General features: G+C 41.3%; 1 protein-coding gene across 1 annotated transcript in view; it reads right to left on the bottom strand.

The window, feature by feature from the left end:
* LOC112567902 (pleckstrin homology-like domain family B member 1) overlaps positions 1-21,457 on the bottom strand; it is a 121,607-nt gene that overhangs the window by 90,508 nt on the left and 9,642 nt on the right. Inside the window, 3 exon segments of the mRNA XM_025244777.1 lie at positions 14,782-14,964; positions 15,574-15,694; positions 15,943-16,046. Coding sequence (XP_025100562.1) covers positions 14,782-14,964; positions 15,574-15,694; positions 15,943-15,966 — 328 coding nt within the window. The 5' untranslated portion in view covers positions 15,967-16,046.

Consider the following 21,457-nt stretch of genomic DNA (forward strand, 5'->3'; position numbering starts at 1 on the left):
CACCTGGGCAGCGAAGAGAAAACGAGAGAAAGATGTCTTGTGTCTGAAGTTGCAGAGCGGGGTGCAGACCTGGTAATCGTTGTTTTTAAGTTCCTCTGTCACTGCTTTATAATCACAACCCCCGGGGTAACCCTACACTTGCGGTGTCTGGACACTGCTTTGAAAGTACGGAGACAAGGCCCTTGTCCTTTCCCTCCCCATGTTGCCCCAGGTCAACGACTTATCCTCGTCTCATCATGTGCACGAAGTGGAAACTGTGATTATATCTGTGAGAGAGAAGACAGAGACTGTGCACGCGCTTGTGTGTCTACGTGTGCATGTATACTTGAATACTACATTAAAAATGTTCAAAGCTCTTCCTCTCGGCGTGTATTATTCTGGGTTTCCATTAGTCATCTATCACACAAGATCGAATGCGCTAGTGTATTTTTCATGTCCTTTGGAATAAGCCTTAGGAGCTTAACTAGGCATACCACCCTGTAACACTGCCTCCAGTTTGCGACTACAACCCCCAAAAACTTGCATCTCCGGCGCCAGCAAGGCAGTTTAAAGGTCCACAATGGCTGCAGGTCAAGAATAAAATGCCTAAAGGTTGCAATTCCCCCAAACGGCCCATTATTACTACACTACCCACCGAAGAGAACGGCCTACGCGATAAATTATTGTCACTTTTGTTGTTTCCCACCTCCCTCGAGCTCTCCTCCCCAAGTTCTCTTTCATTCCCTAGGGAGAGCGGATGAAAAGCCTGGTGGTTAGTGCACTTCTGAGCCTCAAGGCACGCACCCTAGTCAGCTGGATACTCAAGTGACGTAGCATACTTCACCCAGCTGACCCAGCTGTCAAGTAAGCAGCTGACTTTAAGAGGTTGTTTTCGGGAAAGCAGAGAGATAGAAAGATGCACACCGCTCTCACAACAGCTGGACAAGAGTTCAACGAGGGCTGTAACACCTCATCCTCCTACGACCGTGAGGTCATGGGTCGTCCTCTACCCATTACCTTCATTTCTCTCTCTTCTTTCACGCATCTCTGTCCCTGGACTTCTTTTTTTTTTTCGAGGGGGGTGAAGAATTTAACGATTTCAGAATGTAATTGTGGTAATGCTCATTGTAAAAGGTTACACCAGCGGTTCTCAACCTGTGGGTCGCGACCCCCTGGGGGGTCGCGACGTGCCTACAAGGGGGTCGCGAAGGTGGTCATTTTTTAAAAAAAGTTTCTTATACTGGTATTAGTGGAATTAGTTTATATTGTGTAACCGAGTGGTGCGGGGGCTCAAACTCCAAATCTCTTCTTCCTATTCAAGTACACTGTCTCGGCATGCAGTGACTTCTCACTTCCAAAACTCAAAACACAATCTCCCTCTCAACAATTAAGCCTCCAATCTCCCTCCTCTCGCCTTTTGCCCTCTTTCTCCCCCAATCTCTCATCGCTGACTCCCCTATATTACACCACCATATTACAAACAACTGACAAGATGAATGCTTTCGTCCGAAAAATTTCGTTGTGGACGCAAAAGATATGCCAAGAAAATATTTTTGATATGTTTCCGTGCTTGTGTAAGTGCAAGGCTGACAACTTGAATCTTGATCAGGTGAAGAATGTAATTATTGCACATCTAAACGGACTGCAAGAAAGGTTTCAGCATTATTTCACTGAAATTGATGTGACTAAATACGATTGGATTCGTAATCCATTTCTGGCTGATCCTAGCACAAGCGGGTTGTCCACGCAAGAAGAAGAGCAGCTCATCGACCTTTCGAGTGACCAATCCCTGAAAATGGTCTTCCAAACAACACCAGTGCCAACATTCTGGATTAGCATCAACGGTGAATATCCTCTCCTTTCTGAGAAAGCAATGAAAGTTCTGCTGCCATTTTCAACTTCGTATATGTGTGAGCAAGGATTTTCAGCATTGGCAGCACTGAAGTCGAAATACAGAAATCGTGTGGACGCAGAGGCTGAGCTGCGAATAGCAGTGGGTACGAACATCGCACACAGGTTCGCTTCTTTATGCAACTGCAAGCAGGCTCAACCTTCTCATTAATCAAAGTGAGTGTCCAATAAAATAATATTTATTAGCTTTAGTAAAATTTCATTAACAGTTATACTTCTTGCAGATACGAACTTTGTTCTTCCGTTGTTGAATTGCATTGATTTCCTCGACGCGGCGTTCGACGTTAGCTAGGGCTTTCCCCCCCCCCCCCCCGCTCTTCCACCGACCTCGATGGCTAAGGGGGGTCGCGGACGTACCGGTGTTCGTCAGGGGGGTCGCCACATGTAAAAGGTTGAGAACCGCTGGGTTACACAAAAGTACATCGTGAGTTTAACAAGTGGAACAGTGTAAACGTGACACTTTGCAGGTCTGCCATCTCAGGGATGAGGAACCTTTTTTTTTTCCTCCACGAACCTTTAGGATATTTATATCATCATTCGCGGGTCATATTAAATTATCAACTTATCAAGCATTAGCCTCCTATAGTCAAGCAATAGTTTCACCACAGAGTGTTCATTTGCAACATGTACACCTCCACCCTGCCTGGCACCGACTGTCCCTTTGAGTCACCACAATACAGTCAGACATTATTCATTTAATATAAATTTATGTTGCTATGAAAAAAGCTGCGAGATTTACTGAATTTCGAGTCCCGCCTGAGAGCTGTCTTGGAAGAGCCAAACCAGTTGTCTTCATGATTTTCTTTCTCTCTCTCAACAGTTCGTGGATAAGACAGTAAAAAACTATAAAACTATCGCGGATAAATGTTGATTTTTGCATTAGCCAAACTCGGACTTGCAAAGCAGTCAAGGAGAAAGATGCGGTCGATTAAAAGAGAAACAAAAGACAAGCAAAAGTTGTTTTTGTCTTCCTCCCCAGCAACTGCCGAGACTAGCTGGCAAAGGATACCTCCATTCAGAATGTAGGTGTGAATTAAAGCGGAGGGCGAACATCGCGTAACGCGACACTGCCAGAGCTCGGTGTAACAGATATTAGCACAAAGCCTGCCAGCCAGCCAGACATCCATCCCAAAGGTCGTGTGTGTGTGTGAGGGAGAGAGAGATTTAGAGAAAGAAAGTGTGTGCGCGTGTTGTGCCAACCACATCAAGAGAAAAGAGAAAGAGAGGCAAAGTCGGATCGCGCTGATACCAGAACCATCATAAAAAATGCACCCTAGTACACCTTTAATGGGGCTGGAGATGGAAGCAGAACATAGCAACATCCAAAATTCTCTAAACAGGCATATGTCTAGCCCTGTCTTCACGTTTGGCTATAATTTACAAAAATGTTCACTTCAAAAACTTGTTTATACTCTTTCATTGACTGCCAATTTAAAAGACTTCAAGCCTGTCCTCCTGTGACATTTTTGTTTTTCATTAACAATTTGCAGATGCTAAGAAACATGGCTGTTGCTACTTCTTCTTCCTCTTCTGTTGCAAACTGATGTAAATCTCAACAAAACTGTCTAACGGCTGTTCTGGGATCTTCGGTCTTCAGGGCAAGAAGCCAGGAATACTTCAGGAAAACTAAATTTTCGACTTTGGGTGTAAACACACTCCGGACACTCAGTGAAGCTGCTCATGGTGTTCGGATGTAACATGTTTGGTGCAGCTGCAGGCTCCGTCCTCCGCTTGCTTCAAACTTCCAGAAGGTTCTCTGAAAGGACTTGATTTGATGAGATGATCTTCCCCAGCCGGGTATGTCCTGTATAAACATGCTGCAGCATCCACACCAGCCTCGGCCCCAGTTACAGCCAACTTAAGCGGTGGATGTAATGATCTCGCTAACACTTTAGCCGAGCATGGAGGGTTATCTGAGGGTATCCGTCGGAGACATGGCTCGTTGTGATATTCTGGTATTCTGATCCCGTTTCATATCGCAAATTTTGCTGTTAAATACTGAAATGGTTTTTTAGTTAGCGAGAAGTTTTATTCGCCACCATTACATAAGAGTTCGATAACAAAACACAGGTATTAGTACAACACATTTTGGAGAGATGGAGGATGGTCTCACCTTTTCCTCACCCGGCTTCTCCACAGTCTCTCTCTCTTTACCCTTTCATCGTTTCTTCAGCGAATAGGAGGAAACTGAGGTAGTGAAGCTGAGGCCCTCATGACATTAATCATTTCTACATCAACACAGGAGACTGTGGAGTTTCTTTACACGCTGACTGAGAAAAAGAACAGTTTCGACAGGTGCGGAGAAGGAGGGGAGGGGAACCGAGGAGCTCCACACCCTCACCGGGAGAGAAGTGTTAGCCAGAGACAGACCGACGGGGGCCGAAGTGGATGTGGGAGGAGAGCACATTATACGCAGTAAACATAAACAAACCGGAAGCAGCTGAAAATTAAACCTCAAAAACTCCTGGACGCTAAAGGGAGAGCTTTTATGAAGCATCTTTCGGTTGCTCCGGTTGACATCGATGAAATGTTACTTCCTATCTTTTATTAACGAGTCTTTTTTTTTTTGTTCTAGAGTTACCACGAAAACAACAACAACAATTTCACTGAAGATGGTAAATAGGCGGGATAACAAATCAGATGTGACCACGGACAGAATAAAACAACAGTCCTCGTCATCATGGAAAAAACCCACTGAGTTAGTGAGAAGATGAGTTGAGTGTATCTACAATAATATGGGGTGTTGTTTTGTAATGACAAATGCTTCCAGAGGCAGAGACCTGTATGACCCTCTAAATATCCCTCTTACAAAGAACGGAAATAAAAACATTTCCAACACCCTGACACAAGTCTTACTGCTCTGAACTTTAGATAAGTTGATGGTAAGGCTTTCTCTGCACACACACACAATGATTTACATTATTTTGTCGACAGAAGACAAAACGAACCGAAAGACCCCATGTGAAAAAAAGAGGGAAATATGATGAGTACATAAGTACTTGAGGTAGTAAACTTTGGATGTGAGGTTCAAATGTACCCGTGTTCATCTGGAAACACAGACATACAAGCGGACAAGCACACTGACGTGCCAATTGCCTCCTACTTCTACAACATTGGCACATGACACTGCCACGCACCCATTCAGCTTGGTAAATAATAAATAAAATTAATAATATAAACTACAATTGCTTGGCCCTACCTTGTTGTGCCTTCCGCCTTTTGGATGTGGAGCCAGGCCACATTTTGGCGAAATGCCAGAATGGTTTTTCACCTGCAGACTCGACGCTGTCGGATTTTTTCATGTGCTAGGTACACAGACAGGAGTAGTGGGAAAGGAAGGAAGGAGGGGAAGGGGTTGGCCCGGGGAGTGCGGCGTCAGCACGCGCGTCTCGAGGAGCTCTCAATACCCGGCTTCAAAGTCTCCTCCATTATCGGGTGTTCACTGCTCTCACCCCCACGTTTCTGTTTCAGCAACAGGCGTCGAGTCTTGTGTAACACCTCCCCTCACTCGCCTTCCTTTTCTACCAGCTCTTGTCTGTGAGTGCAAGCAAGCCAGTAAACTTCGTTGATCATCGAAGATTTCTCCTCGAGACTCATTCGCGAACACACACGGTCAGGTCAGCATGTTCCCCAGCAACACAAAGAACTTTCCGTGACAACACGTTATTGACTAGACTCCTCCTCTTCCTCCTCCTTCAACACTGTCTTGATTAAGCAGTTCCGCCATGTCCACCCGAGCTGAACGACTCTTGAAAGTTTTGTGATATCTCACTAAACTTGAATTTTTCTCACCGTTCATTAAACAAGTTCATTAGATGACTCGAAACAAGCTGCTGACGATCCCCAGTCTCAGCACTGGTGCATCCACGCGATCCAGGTGCATTAATTGTTCCTCATGTAAGGCTCTGCAACACCTGTGTATACCTCAAGTCTTTATAAAAGCAAGAAGCCGGGGTAGGAGGTGGGGCTGCTGCATAAAATCGCTTCCTCTTCGCGACCCGGTTCCCTGCAACAGATGCTGCCTGCACTGGGAATTTTTTTTCTCTCGATCTTCACTCTGTGCCGAACCACCCTTTAAATGGTTAATTAGCATCTGCCACACCTGGCGCCGCTGCACTACCTGGCGTTTTCTTCCACCCTCTCTGTCAGAAAAGATTTCCAGCTTCAGCTACTCACCCACAATAAAGGAAATATAAGCAAGCCGTATTTCACGAACAATACAATCAATCATACTCTCAAAAAAGTCAAAGATGGACAGCAGTTCCTCTACTCCCTGAAAACAACACATCCTGTCCCTCGCTAGCAAAGTGCGCCGAACAAGGGAAGCACTGCCATCCATCCCAATGTAAGCTGTGTTCTGTCTGCTGAGAGCACAAAAACTCGACAACAGCATCATACTTTCCCCTCTTCACACGGTTACAAGTGCGGGGCAGGGTGCTCACTCGCTTCCTTGTTGATGTCCCACCCAACATGAGCTCCACAGCCCAGCCACAACCGCCAAGCTTTCTGCCAACAGTTCACTTACTGCCATATCTTGAAATAAATGGGTCTTTACTTTCAATTTCGATTTTTCTCCCCCACAAAAATATTCGTTTTAAAAGAAACTAAAGATTATTATACAAAACCGGTTTGTGTATTGCTACAAGCATGAATGAGATTGTGCCGCTTGGCTGCAGTTTAGGACTCAAGCACAAGATCGTGTGTTCAGATACCTTCTATGTTTTGGGTGAGGAAAAATATCACCTGGGAACTTCTCACCTGGGAAATGTGTACAGCAGTTAGTGAGGTGCAGCTCAAGCCAAGCTACGAAACGAAACCAGTTTTTAAAACACTGCCACATCTGGGCTTTCTTTTTTTTTAAAAAAAAGAAAAGGCTCAGGTACAGGTCTTCCTCAGGAAACAAAACCCGCCCTCACCCGCCATTCATCATTTTTCCAGTCCTATTTCCTAGCAGTCGGAACCATTTCATTGTGAATTCTTTCCACGAACAGAACAAAGTAAGTTACTGCCAGCGTCTGGAAACTAAGATAATATATGGTAGGGAGGCTTTCTTTGGTATTTTTACTCATCCCTCCTTTCCTCTCTCTCTCGTTCTCTCCTCCTCCTCCTTGAAATGCAAGAAGCTAGTGTAAAAACTATTACTGTCCCCACCAATAAGTGTCAGACTTCCCACAATCTACCAGGCAATGGCTTTTCCTTGCAGGTGTATCCTCCCCAAGAACTAAGCCGCAAAATAATGATATCCCGAGAACAATTCCATCTGTTGTTTTCTCTTCTCGAGTATAATAAACTGTTGAGCTTTGGATAGGGTATGCGCTGCTGATATCTAATTTGCAGGAACTGCTAGATTATCACATTAAAGGAAAACACACATACACACAAGTAGGTAATATATTCTCGCCATGACAGTTTGCTTTCATTGGGGAGTTATTTATCCTCGGGGGACTGTTATGCACTTAGTAACCTCTCCTGGTGGGAATATGCATCTACATCAGATGTACAGGATACTATCGGCTTCGGTGGTTCTTCGCATGAGGGGGTTGTGTTGTTTTAATGCCTGCAACCATGCAGGTGTTGTTAAGAAAGATAAAAATACACTTCTCACTAGGATTTACTTGACTTCAGTTCTTCTCCACAGGGAGGCGACTTTGCTATAACAAGTATTTACATGTTTCACACGTAAAAAGCTGATAAACAAATTGTGTTTGAAATGCTGAAAAAAGTCTAATCACACCCGTCTCCTCACAAGAAGGAAAAAAGTGACCTGAACATGAATAACCTGTTGATGTTACGGGTAGCTAAACTGATGTACATCATGTAAATCATTTCCTCGTACAAAAATAACCCAGTCGTGAGTCGTTTATCCCTGACACCAGCCTTCCTCGCGGGAAAGAGATTGGTGAAAAAAACTTCTTTTGTTCACTCAAGAAAACCTCTATTATTTATCGCCTGATTGCCGGTTTGTAAATGTTTATTTTGAACAAACACGCTTGGATCTTGAATACACCAGCAAGGCAACTGGCAAATATTTGGAAAAGATGTGATATAAACTATTCTGAGGTTTTTTTTTAAATGTTAGTCAAACCACAGACTATGGGGGTTGTTTTCTTTCTGCATCGGTATTGCAGGGTACAATACTCACTTCTATATCCAAAATCGCCAGGTGTAACAATGCCTTGCATTTTACCTGCTTCAACTTCGACCTACAAGCATTCACAGACGAGTGAAAAAGGTGGTTAGGGAGGTGAACACTTTTCCTTCTAACCACACCCGATATCCCGAAGCTAAAACTTCTGACAGTCATTTCACCCTAAGTCTCACCTAACACTAGTTCGTCTTTCTCGTTCATTACGTTTAAAGAGATATTCCATCTTGCATTTTGAAGCGAAAAACGATTTAAAATAATTATAATAAAAGTTTGAGTTCTTTCTGCATTCTGGATGAGAAGGGAGGACGAGTTAGTTTGCACTAAACACAGCAGAGCGCGTATTCACGCCCATAAACATTCCCAGGGATGTTTACCTCATCAAACACACATGCTGGCAACTCATACTAAATTTACAACTAGCAACAAACTTCAAGGTTGACAGTTGAACGAAAACAAGAACTCCATCTAGCTCAAATATGAACGCAGGTGAACCAATCTGGGTGCTAACCTCATCGCACTAGTCACACGTTCAACTCACCCAAGTTACGAACTCACTACTTCCAAGTTCAGTGGACCAACGGAGATGAGCAGCAACAATAAAAAATAAAAAGCCGTCTGCCTAACGGTCCACTCTATCCTGGTTCACATTCCGAATCTTTCGTAGAAATATCCTCGTAAAATTATTGTCTCGTTAACGCTGTGCTAATGAAGGAGGTGACAACTGATGTCCGAGGTCACGAGGTCAACTGAATTCACAAAGAGTAAAGAAAAACAAAAAACAAAGAAAGGGAAGAGGTGCATCCTTCACGTGGCACGAGGCTGGTGCACAATGCACGAGCTGTCACTGTACGATGTGCACGCCACCCCGCCGCACGGTGCAGCCTCAGTACGTACACCAGGTGCGCAGCAACCAGGAAAAAGTGTGCACGTGCACGCATGCGTAGACAGGTCCTGGACCTGAACAGCTGAGAAGTAGGACGAGGGTGGTACAGGGGGAAAGAGTAATGGGGTGTTTCGGGGGAACACTCAAGTGGCCTTGCCATTGGAAATGCTTGCGATGAAAGGCTCATGAGGGAAGAATGACCTATCATGACCTCTTGACTCGAGAGTTTTAAATAGGGTAATCGTGGTTTTCTCAACTGCCAACAGAAATCTCAAAAATTACCAAATGCAAGTCTTGAAGAAAGAAAGAAAGAAGAAGAAAATGATGATGTAATGATTATGGCATGAAGAACAAGGTAATGACAGCGCCGAAGATGACCTTTCCTTTGTTAATATTTGTGCCTCTTCATGTCAACAATGGTGTGTCTTGAGCAACGTGCACCCATCAATATCCATTAACTAAATAAATAAATGAATAAATGAATCCCGTTCCCCATCCCACGAGTCTAATTTATGTTCCATTCTGCGAGACTTAAAAAGAAAAGTGAGCTGCTGGAAGAAAAGAAGGTTCAAGAACTCTCTCTTCCGGATGACGACCAAGAGGGTGGGAGAGATGCCGAGCGCCTGCTGGAGTCCTTTACCTGCTAATGAGTTCCACTCTGGTGGCACGCGCCACTACGGCTGGTTTACCTTGCTCGCCGGCGCCTTCCCCACCTCCTCCATCTTCCTCCCTCTCCCTTCTCACTTCCTCTTCCTACACTATTACACCACCACCCACACACACTAATCACCACCAATGGTTCCCACTCTAGTCCCCTATACATTCTCTCTCTCTCACACACACACGTACACACAGGAAGGAGAGAGGTGCCGTGCGTACATGGCTATGACAGTACACATATCTCATCTCTCAACTACTTTCATCTCTTTCCGGTCCATCAATTAGGCATGAAGCGCAAAATCGTGCTGCAGTCTAGGCAGCTGTCTATGTGATGTACAAAGCCACTAACATCAAAGTTTGCCTTGTGCCAGCTTTTGAAGTGGAGAGGTGGGAGGCGGTTCATGTCTGCGTGCTCGTGATTGTAACCGATGTGGGGGGAGGGGCACTGCCAGCTTGTGTCTGTGTACTTTTTGTGAGTTTTTTCCCGAACTGTTAATGACTTTTTATCCAGACAAATATGAACAACGTCTAACAGTAATATAAATGCATTGCCAAACTTAGTCAAAACGGCCTAACAAAAAGAAAGAATGAAAACGGATTCTAAAAAGCAAACAGGAAAGCAGATAAGCAAGTTTCCTAGTGAGTCTACAAAAAAACCCACCAAAAAACTACGAAGCAAGAAGTTTCCTAGTATTGGCTTACAATAGAAAATGAGAAAACCACACAATTTACGAACATTATCGCAAGACCATCTGGATACCCTGAGTGAAGAGACCTACTGGGGTGGTAGGTCGCAGCGGGATACTGTGGAGAGGTCGGGGGTAGTTGGGAACAATTTGACCACCAGTTTCGTCTTAATCGTTCTTTTTATTGTGGTCTCACAAAGTGTTCTTAAGCCAGCAGCAGCAACGTGGCAGCAGTCATCCTCAGCGATCCCCAGAGCTTCATTTTTAACTCCACCGCCTCCGGCCAGGTCACGCGCCATGCCACGGGGTCACTCATCGATATGCGACAGCAACAGCTTGCGCAAATATGTCCCCAGTTGACTGCGGTTTCCTTTTTATATTTATATTTTTTTCGTTTTTTATTCTTTATTAGTGTCAGAAGGTACATCCATGTTATCAGGAGTCAAGTCCACGCTCAAGTTCAAGTTTTATACTCGACAGTTAAGATCCAACAGTTCTCCTGCACTTAGACAGTATTTTTTTAATAATATAGCCCTATAATAATCCGCTGCTCGACAAACCTGAGACGAGAGAAAAGCCGCGTACTACTGCTACTTTAGCCCACGCGTGACCCTCTCATTCGATCGAGTGACCTCCACACCCACCCCACCTTCTGCCGCAAGGGTGCATGTTGCATGCTGACAGCATCATCCCAATGTATGTCTAACCCTAACACTCCACTATCTTCTGTTGTTCACACCTTCTCACCTTTCATCGTTTCCATCCATCCTCTACCCATGCTCAAGACCGCACTTTGGGCAGAGAACACGTGTCTAAACACAGATAAGCACTCTACATACAAGACAGGTACACAGTACTGCAAAACTCATTCTTCTTGTCCAAACCACATTCTCCTTTTCTTCAATATTCTCTTTCCTTTCTCTCCTCTTTTCGAGTAGCCTCCAGCCTTCCGCTCGTCCGTCTGTCTCCATTTCTTAAAATATGATTGACAAGATAAGGCGGCAGAAAATTTACCACAGGATATCAAAATACAAGCTTGAAGCCAAGCAAAATTTCCATCACCTGTACTGGTTGATCTATTTAAATCTTATATTTTAACAAAACATTCCTTGCATTGCTTTTCTTTATAACAATCCAGTTGTGTTTGTCAATCCACCCGTTCTGCCCCACCATTCCTTTGTTTGGTAAATACTGTGATCCTCTCAGGCATTCCCTGAGAAAGGAATTTTGTCGCGCTGTCTCCGAAATAAACATTTTTCATTCTAGCTACAAGTTTCCCCTTCAGTAGAGAACTTCACGATGTCTTTCACCTCCATGAATCAATGCAATTTGTTAAAGACAAACCCGGGTGCCAAAAAAACCCAGAAGTTTCAAACGACGGCCTACTTCATTACAAGATAATAATCCTCAACTATAAGAACTCCGATCACGAAATGCATCGCATCCTCACCGATGTGTTAGAGAAATTGTAAGACTTTCGATTACAGGATGGCACAGAGGTTCAGTCAGTAGTCGACCTTAACTGGCACCGGTCGTTGCCCCCACCAAAGTATTTTCGACAGTAGGGACACCTCTCTGCATGTTTGAGATTGACTTCAAGTTTGACTCCAGTTATCCTTTAAGCTCACAGTTGCGCCTACAACACAGATAACAAAGTTTCCTCAGGTATGCATGGTGAAAACGTGCCTGGCCGACTGTTCCCAGCTAAACAAGCAGAGCAGTTTCAAAAAACCGGGGGCGTTGGACATTACAGTATTATCCCTAACTGCTACTGATAAAGACTGAAGTCAATCATCATCGTATGGTGTGATTTAATGGAGAAGGAATAGTTCCTAGGTAAAAACAGTTATATACATGCAATAAATTCCAGTCTTTTTCTCCTTTCTGCATGACTTGTATATTCATGTCCCCAAAATTCCTTTTATGTGCACACAGCCAAAATACATAAAGCAAAAAACCCAATGAGAACTACTGGGCCGAGCAGACTTCGAACCTGCGACATGCTCCACAGTCGAGGATGCTAATCACCCGGCTGCTGAGCACCCCTATGGTATCAGGTAGATCGACTAAACAGAGAGGAAGTGGGGAGAAAAGAAAAGAAAAAGTGTGGAAATTAATGGTATCTGCGCCCCAGACACCACCTCACACCAGCGGCTGCTGCGCGTCACGACTGACTGACAATGGTCGACTGTTCGTGCCACATGGCAGGTGACCACACCCGACTGACAATTACCAACGCACGGCCGACCAATTTTGCCAGTAGATGTTCTGGAGAGGAAGCTACCTTCCCCTACCCCTGCCAGGGCAATCGCCAGTCAGGAGGGGGAGCCATTTCCTTCCGCTGCACTCTGTCACCTGCAATCACCTTCATCGCAATCTCCGCCTGAATCAGCTGGCGTTCAGGCATTTGTCAAATGTTATTACTGAAGGGTACAGGCAACTCTAAAGAACGAATAAAAAAAACGGAAGACCATCACAAGATCAGATCTGAGAAGATCCTTGCACGCTCTTGTGCACCTGACCAGGTAAGTTGGTGCCAGATACAAACAGGCAATGGTGCCTGATTGATGGGTTCCAGGGACAAGCTAACCGCACATAACCCACTCCTCCACCACCTACTTTGTGACATGTGCAACCAGCTCCCGAGGATGGTTGCTAACTTTAAGAAAAGGAGGGGATGGAGAAACAGGAAAGGGAGAAAAGCTAGGAAAATAAACATGAATACAAAAAACAGTTTACATCTTCCTCAAAACTGAAGGAAAGTGAGAGGGCAGGTTGACTGCTGGGTTCAAAGACTGGTATCATCGTATCAGACATTTTATCAACATCACAAATAAGACTTCCAAGAAAAGTTCTGCACAGAAAATGGTTTCTTAGAAGCTCAATATCAATGTTTTGCAGTACAAATACACAACATTAAAAAATAAAAGTAATGTTCTTATTTTCTGAAAATGACTCCAAGAAAATAATATTTTAGGAAAGAGATATTGAGATATAAACTTTGTCATATAGAAGTAAAGTGAAGCAGATCTGACATAAACACTAAATCTTTCTCTCTCTCTTTTGTCTAAACACATAAATCTCTGGATGTACCTATACATGTGTGTGCACACATGAACATAAGCTCTCTCTCTCACACACACACATTCCATCATGCTCTGCAAAGTGAAATTCACTCAAAACAAAAAACTGTTTTTAGTGTAAACAAGTTATTTCTGGCTGAAAAAGTGGCAGCTAGTGGGTAGGGATGGAGATGTAAGAAAAGATGAAAAATGAAGATGTTGAGGCAGAAAAGACAGGATAAGCTAGAAAACAACTGCTCCATAAGTTGTAATCTTTCAGCAGATATGCACGAGCTGGCCTGATTGGGTTTCGAGTGTACCTCTTGGTTTTTATATTTATCTAATGGGCTTCGTCTTTCTGGAATCATAAAAGTTATTTTTAAGCTTATCATGACTTATGTCAAGGATATTCCTTTCAGGAAAACACTATCACTTATGATGAAAATACAGAACGGAAAAAAGTGAAAGGTCACATAAAAAAATCTTAAATAAGGGTGTACAAAGAGGAAAAGGTAGGAAGGTAACCTGATTCGCCATTACTGCAGGCTCTGAATGGGTACAGAAAATTATCAGGAACATTTTACTTTGCAGAGGTAAACGTTATCTTATCAGATAACAGTACCACCATGCATCTTCTAGTTCCACCCAATCCCCTCATCAACACTGAAGTTTATTTTCTTTGAGGAAACACAGCAATGGACCCAAGATATTGCAATTTAGCTAATTTACCAGCAGGACTGATTTTGATTAATTTATTTCACACCTTTTGCACCTGTCTAGCACTCGGTGTTACTGTGGCAACCAAATAGTTTCAGACACCACAGTTTTGATAAAGCAGTATCTGTATACAGGAATAAGAGGGTCCTGGTAGGCTTTTTGAAGTCGCTGTCTGATTCGGATGTATACATCAGGACTATTCCACATTCTGTTCTTCTGCTCTCTCTGTGAGAGGTTGTGTGGCGAGAGTGATATGTGGAGAACGTGTCGTATGCATGTTAAGGCATGCACTTGCTTGGCTGACATGTCAGTATTAGTACAAGTCCCAAAGAAGAAAAGACGAGGACAATAACAATTTATCAACAGACATAGATAGACATCTGGCAGCGGCCATACAACACGAGGGTTATAAGAACTATTTATCTTTCTACATTTGCATGAAAAATACTTCTGGGTTACCAGATCTTCAATAGGTATCTATTTAAATGTCATCCAGTTTTAGTTGTTCCTCTGTTTCGAAGATCACAAAATATATAAAATTAAATTGAGGAAGGCACATCACGCAAGCCAGATGTCCAAATTGAAACATGTAATAGTGTAATGCAAAAAAGAGTTTGAGCACGAATAAGTGCGTTTTCTTTGCATTACACTCTTAAAGAACATTTCCAACATTTATTGTGAATGTGTAATCACAGAGGTGTACAAGTTTCTCAAACTTTCAAACTACTAGTTTACCTTGTGCAAGCCTTGTGGGTTGTATGACCATCTTTCCATCAATAGCACACATTGCAGCAATGGGATGAAGTGTGATGACTCCATTTATATTTTCTATGTAGCAGTGATGGTCCCCTACTCCCGTGCCTTCAATAATGATATCCTGATGTTCTGCAGCATGGCGTGTTCCTATTTTTGTAATCCCTAAGAAACAACAGTTAAGGACACCTTTGTTATAAATAGAAACAACAAATGGAAATACAACTTTCTTAATCCAAACAATCAATATCTGAAATGACAAAGCGATAAGCAGAAATGATGAATAAATACACTTTATATTATGTCTCAATTTAACCTTTACAGTCCTTCCCATGCTGAAGCTATCTTTCATTTTCTAAATAATCTTACAGTTAGTGTTTATTCTATTTTAAAAGCTTCCTTGCACTGCTTCTTTAACTCTCCCAATGACAATACCCTTCCCTCTGTGGAACTACTTGCCCTCCCATACTACTCTATGTACAACAGTCTTTTAGATCTCTGAAATGAAGAAAAATTTTGTTTCTGCTCTAATAAAGCACACAGAAAGCAGACGTAGTCTAGCAAATAACAAACTCATTTGGTTAGGCACCTTTGACAAGAATAAAACTTTTATTTCCTTTATTCACATTTGACTTTAATTTTTATATAGATGTTGTTTACCAGAGTGGAGATAAAATCAGGCTTAGCACAAATTAAACATTAACTCACTTCCAAGAATAAACAGAAACTTGAATGTGGCAGTGGCAAGAATACATGAAAGAAAAAATAACAGACCTGGTGGAAGAGGAAGGATGGTCACAGCTGTAGACAGACGACCACTGCCAAGACTGACCAGGTGAGGCTCATCTGCCTGCACTCGCAGTGCATTGTCCACCTGTGTTACCTCCAAGTGTTCCTACAAAACAGCAGCCTTTATATCTTTATTCTAAATAAACCAAAAAATCTGTTTATCATCATTTTATTTCTTCAGAAGAATTATTAGGTGCAAATATGAATTTGTTGTAATTTAACAACCTAGAATTTCTGAATTCTAAATGTAAACAAAGTATTTAAAAGTCATAATACTTCTGGTTTGTATTGTTCGAACAAAAATGATAAAGTGTGCATGAGTGTATTAGCATACAAATCTAATGTCTTGCTAACCTGTGTATGTGGGGAAAGCCTCATCCCTGTTCACTGGCATTCTGCTGCACTGGGTTGTTCCCCTTATACCTTACATTTTTTCTCATGCAGCCCCTGCATTGGTGCTGGAAAAAGAAGTTTCAATAAGATATGCAAAATTATTCTCTCTCACTCTCCACCCTCTATTCTATTAAAATGTACATTCACAGTATCAATGGCATATAAGATTTATATGTTCCTTCTATGAAAACAGCTTTAAGTACGTTGCATAAACATTTAAAGCAAATAACAAAATTCATAGCAAAACTCCAATGGTAACTTCTAATATAATGCATACATAGCAATAGTTTCATCATAAGAATAATATTTTAATAACAAGAATTAATGATAAAAGCACTTATTCAGTATATTTTGGCAGCGAGTACAATGTGCTCGAACAAAAGAGCAGAATTCAAGAGAGGGAGGAAGAGATGGTGAGAAAAGGAGTTTTTATCATGCTCCCCATTAAGACAATGTAAGGAATTAATGCATACATACAGACACATACACACAAGTATATAGAGTAAATATCTGTATATACATAAATATGGCACATGGTATATATATACAGTCATTTACTTGCAACGTCTTCAAATAACACCTACAATGTAATGCATTAACATTTTTCACCCCAAAACAAAGGACTCTTATTTTCCATATAATATTTATGCCATACATCTGTTAATTTATGTTAACAAGAAGCAAATTTCAAAATGAGAAAAAGCACATATCACACAGCCCTGTGCACATTATATTTTCAAGTATCTATATAAGAGTGCATAGGTGGGTGGGTGGGGAAGAAAGAGAGAAAGACGGGAGATTAACATTTCAATTGATGTTTCACAGATTTTGTATTTTCCTTTTTTACTCTATAGAAAGACCTTTTGGAGGAAAATAAGGTTGCCACTGAAGAAACTGCCTTGACCAGGCCACACTTCCTTTTCTATCACTGGTTAAATGTCATCCACCAGCTGTTCACAACTCAATGTGAAACTAACAAATAAAATAACCCCACTAGTGCAGATGCAGACTTGTTTGGAAGAAGACCTCAAAACAAAGGGTGTAACAAAAAAGCTTGCACATCCCTGTATGGCCTGGGAATCATCAACAAACTGCGGTGATCTGAACATTTTACTATTATGACTATTGTGAATGTTTTGACATGATACTTTACTATCAAATCATAAGAAGTCTACAATAGAATGACTAAAACTATTTAAAGTTAAAACCCTGACAAGAATGCCACAGCATGCTTCTCAATATAAGCAGCAACAGAAGCTCTAATAGCAAGTTTGTTACAATGGCACATTCAGGAAAAAATACATTTTACAAGATCTTTACACAAAAACTTTTTACAACAACTATGTGGATAGATCTCTTTAACGCTGTGCTTTAAACCAGTGGTTCTCAAAGTGTGGTCCGTGGACCACTAGTGGTCCGCGGGCATAAGTCAGGTGGTCCGCGGCTGACAGTCGTCATATGTCAGCAAAGTGATGTTTAAACTTTAAACAAAGTGATGCATTCCTCGCATTAACATTTTAATTACAACAAGAACGAGGTATGTCGCTTTATGTCAATTTATTTACTATATTTTAATTACTACTTTTGACAAAGGAACATTAGTTTTTGAATTAAAATGAAACAAATGCGGCAAATGTGAAAAATTTTAAAATTTGAAATTTCATAGTACAGACTGATTTTTAGCCTTGGTGGTCCGCCATATTTTTTACTTAGGCCTTTGGTGGTCGCCCATAGCTTTTACTTAAGTAAAGTGGTCCGCGGTCCGGAAAAGTTTGAAAACCACTGCTTTAAACTACCATTTGTTGATATTCACAATGAAAACAGTAATTATCATAATAGCATGTTAATATTTTAAAATCCATACAAATAATGCCAGTTTCTGTTTTAAAATTGTCCTCTATTATTAACAATTACTATAGTTCAGTCCTTTTCAATTAAATCTTTAAGAATCCAGTAATTTCAATTAGTTGCAATAACAGAGTAATAAACTAGTGGTCTAAAGGCATCCATGATACAGTTAATTTAGAACCTATCACTGCTAACTACATGCATGAACAAACTTTTGATTATATTTAATAGTTGAAAAAAAGAGCTATACCTGTTGTCAGCAAACCAAATAAAATTTTTGCTTTTCTTTGCTGAAAACATGAAATATCTTTTATTAACTGTATCTTTATAATTTTTTTTAATTTTATAAAAAATAAAACCAACACTCACTTTGAAAATTTTTAACCTAAAACCTCAACCACAGGTACTGAAAATATTCTTCATCTCACTAAACACTGCTCCTGAAAACATAGCATCAACCAAAGTTCATTAACCAATGAGATCACGCGTATGATCCGATCCGTCCTTGTCAAACGCCAATCATCAAGGTCGACACGTCTTGACCCAGCGGCGCCCGTAAGTTCATTCAGCGCCCACCTATGTCAAACCCCAAAAACGACCACAGAACAATGAAAAACTGCAGTTCACTACTCTGGCATTCAGGCCGGCAGCGGATGCCGCAGACGAGAAGCGGAAATGACTGGGACGGTGGGCAGATTCAGTTTTTCCTGTTTCAATGAACACCACCCCGAACCGACCCATTAGTTCTGCGACAAGAACTCGCGGGCGGCTAAGTTCAAAGGAAGCGTGCAACTGTTCCACTCTGTGGTGGTACATGCACACTTAAAGGGAAAAAAAGGAGAAGAAACAAATATACAACGAAGTGTACCGCCAAACGGTTCACAACCATGTACAATAAAAATTCCAAGCATTTATTACTCGCATATGTGTGTGTGTCCGTGTGGAACTATAAGGAGAATGATAATTGTGTTACCAGAGATATGTACAAAAGAATCATTAATAACTTCATCAACACTGTCGACACAGAAGTCGTCACTATGTGGTCAGTAAACCCATATTAACAAGTCCATGTGCGGGTAGAATTGAGTCATTGAATGAATCAGACTGCGTGGGCCCTAGGCTATAAATATATTGTATTACAGTCAGCATCAATAAATAGACGTGACCGTGTGACGTTTGCATGTCTACAGTACATCACTACTAATGGCTACAGGAAGATGCGCGCACAGTGAACTACTTGTTCAAGCAGTTCCTAGGGTCAGCGGGGTCAAGTGTGTTTAACTGGGCCTGGGTTGAGTGAGCATGCTGTCCCCTGGCACCTCTCACAGTGCTGCAGGAGGTCTTTATCACGTCTGTCTGGACTATCAAATTTGCTTGGACTGCTCTGTCCTATCTCTCCATTTTCTACCACTTTTATGTATAAATATACAATGGCTATCTCACAATAAATGTTATTACTATGGATATTTTGTCGTGGGGTAAGGGGTGGTGGTGGTTTTCATAGAGAATATGACTGTACTTTAAACAAACTCACTGTACAGCAAAATAATTGTTTTATTATTTGCTGTACTTAGAACATGCAGAATATTTGTAAGCTTTTCAAGTGAGGAACCATAAAAACAATTGGATACAAATTTTTTATATTTCAATTACATACTTCAGTTCTGTTGTCTGCCCAAAACACTACAAGTATTTTGTATACAATAATGTTCTGCAACTTCTGTTAATGCTCTTTACTGGGTGCTTCTAGACAAAGCAAAATCATTCTGAAATAGCTTAAGTTCCATGAAAGTGTGTGTGAAGGTGTGCCCATGCATGTGAGTGCAAATATATATTTTACAGAAAAGCAAGTGTATACCCAACTTAATGCTGGGTAAAGTGTTCAAGATTATTATTATTAAGGTAATTCCTGAAAATCCTGACACAGTTTGCAAAGCCCCTAGCAGCATGGCAAATAGGTCCCATATGGGTCCCATAAAGATTGTCCCATATGATCTCGAAAATGCGGTTCTGACTGGATCATCCTAAACACAAAGCAACTACTTTTAGCCCAATGGCAGACGTTGCAGCAGCCACCGCTGGCCGCCATTTTTAAATTTTTGTTTCAATTCGCCATTTTGTTCTCCAGCAGCTGAGCGGAATTTAAGTGTCTGCAGATCAATTGCAAGCAGCTTCGAGCTGTTCGACAATACAGTACGTTTTCTAACTTAATACATACTCTATAGGTAAATATAACTATCTATTTTATTCATTCCAAAAGTCCAATTCAATTGCAAGAATACCACGCTCAGAGAAGAAGATTAAGAGACACGTCAGAAATACACCGAAAGCAATAAATGCCAGAAGTTTTTGTCCAGAAAGAAGTAAAGCAGGCTCAGCAGTTCTGACCCTAGCAATTTGATATATTATTTAGTCGTAATTAATGATGCAGAGAAATTCGGAGCTGTCAGAATTTTCTCCAATAACTTGTGATCTACGATTTATCTGGCGATATTTCATCACTGTTATAGCATCCACTGCAGCGATCGGTTTTCATCTTCGCAATAACTAGATCAGGATCAAACAAAACAGATGTAATGGAAAGATGCTATTCTTTCTTGATTATTTAGATCAGGCGAAGATCAAAGTGAAATAAAAGGGCAGACAGCAACACTGAATATTACAGAATACCAAGCGCAATATCAGAAAACGATTTGTATCAGGAATTTAGCACTGGGCAAGCCAATGTAACATTACAAAAAAAAAACGACTTAGTTCTTTTCTCGTTTACTGAGTATTCTACGTAATTACCCTATCCATCTCTCTTCCAAGGCATTCCCAGAACACTGTGAAAACCCCCCAAACGTTAACATTAGAATCTGTAGAAAATAGTTCTGAATATATTTTCACTTTGGACTAAAGAATCTCTGTCTTATCTAAGTCTGGTTGATTATCAAGAAAAGTACGTTCTTAAGAAAGATTAAGGTAAGACTGTTCCACTTCAACACATTCATTCTGATCGTATTATCAAATTGAATACTGTCTTCTTACTTGTTCTATACGCTTTAGTACTTTTAAGTATTTCTTGAAAAGAGGGGTAATTTTATGGGTAACAGGGGGGGGGCCTTTAGGAGGGAAAGAAATGTACTGGGCTGGTGTTGTGTTTAACACTGCATTTGAACTATCAGTGCAAATATGCCTGTAATACATACATATTTTATTATGCTTGCTTTACACATTTAACCAGTGATGTTGACAAAGAGATTAGGATGCGGTACTTTGCGAGCATCATTTAGATAAAATGCTACAAAACTGCATGTTGTTTCACAGAATGGCGCCTATTCATGGTGAGTTTTTGGAAGAAGGCAGAAGGTTAATATGGCCAGTACTGTAACTTCAGACAGGCTGGCTGCTAGCATTTTAAAAGATTCCAGTTGGGTCGGCAGATGTGTGCCAACTTGACGCATGATTCAATCTCTTAAGTCATTATTAAACATCCAAGTTCCTCAGTGGCCCATACATGCAGTGTCGCGAACAAGTTCATTAAGTAAGTTGCATATTTTTTAATTTCATAATTAAATTTTAACCAGAATGAAATTTATGAAGCATTGTGAGCATTAATTGTCAAATATCATGACTGCATATATGT

This window comes from Pomacea canaliculata, linkage group LG7 (assembly GCF_003073045.1).
Source record: "Pomacea canaliculata isolate SZHN2017 linkage group LG7, ASM307304v1, whole genome shotgun sequence".
In the NCBI taxonomy this organism is placed as follows: domain Eukaryota; kingdom Metazoa; phylum Mollusca; class Gastropoda; order Architaenioglossa; family Ampullariidae; genus Pomacea; species Pomacea canaliculata.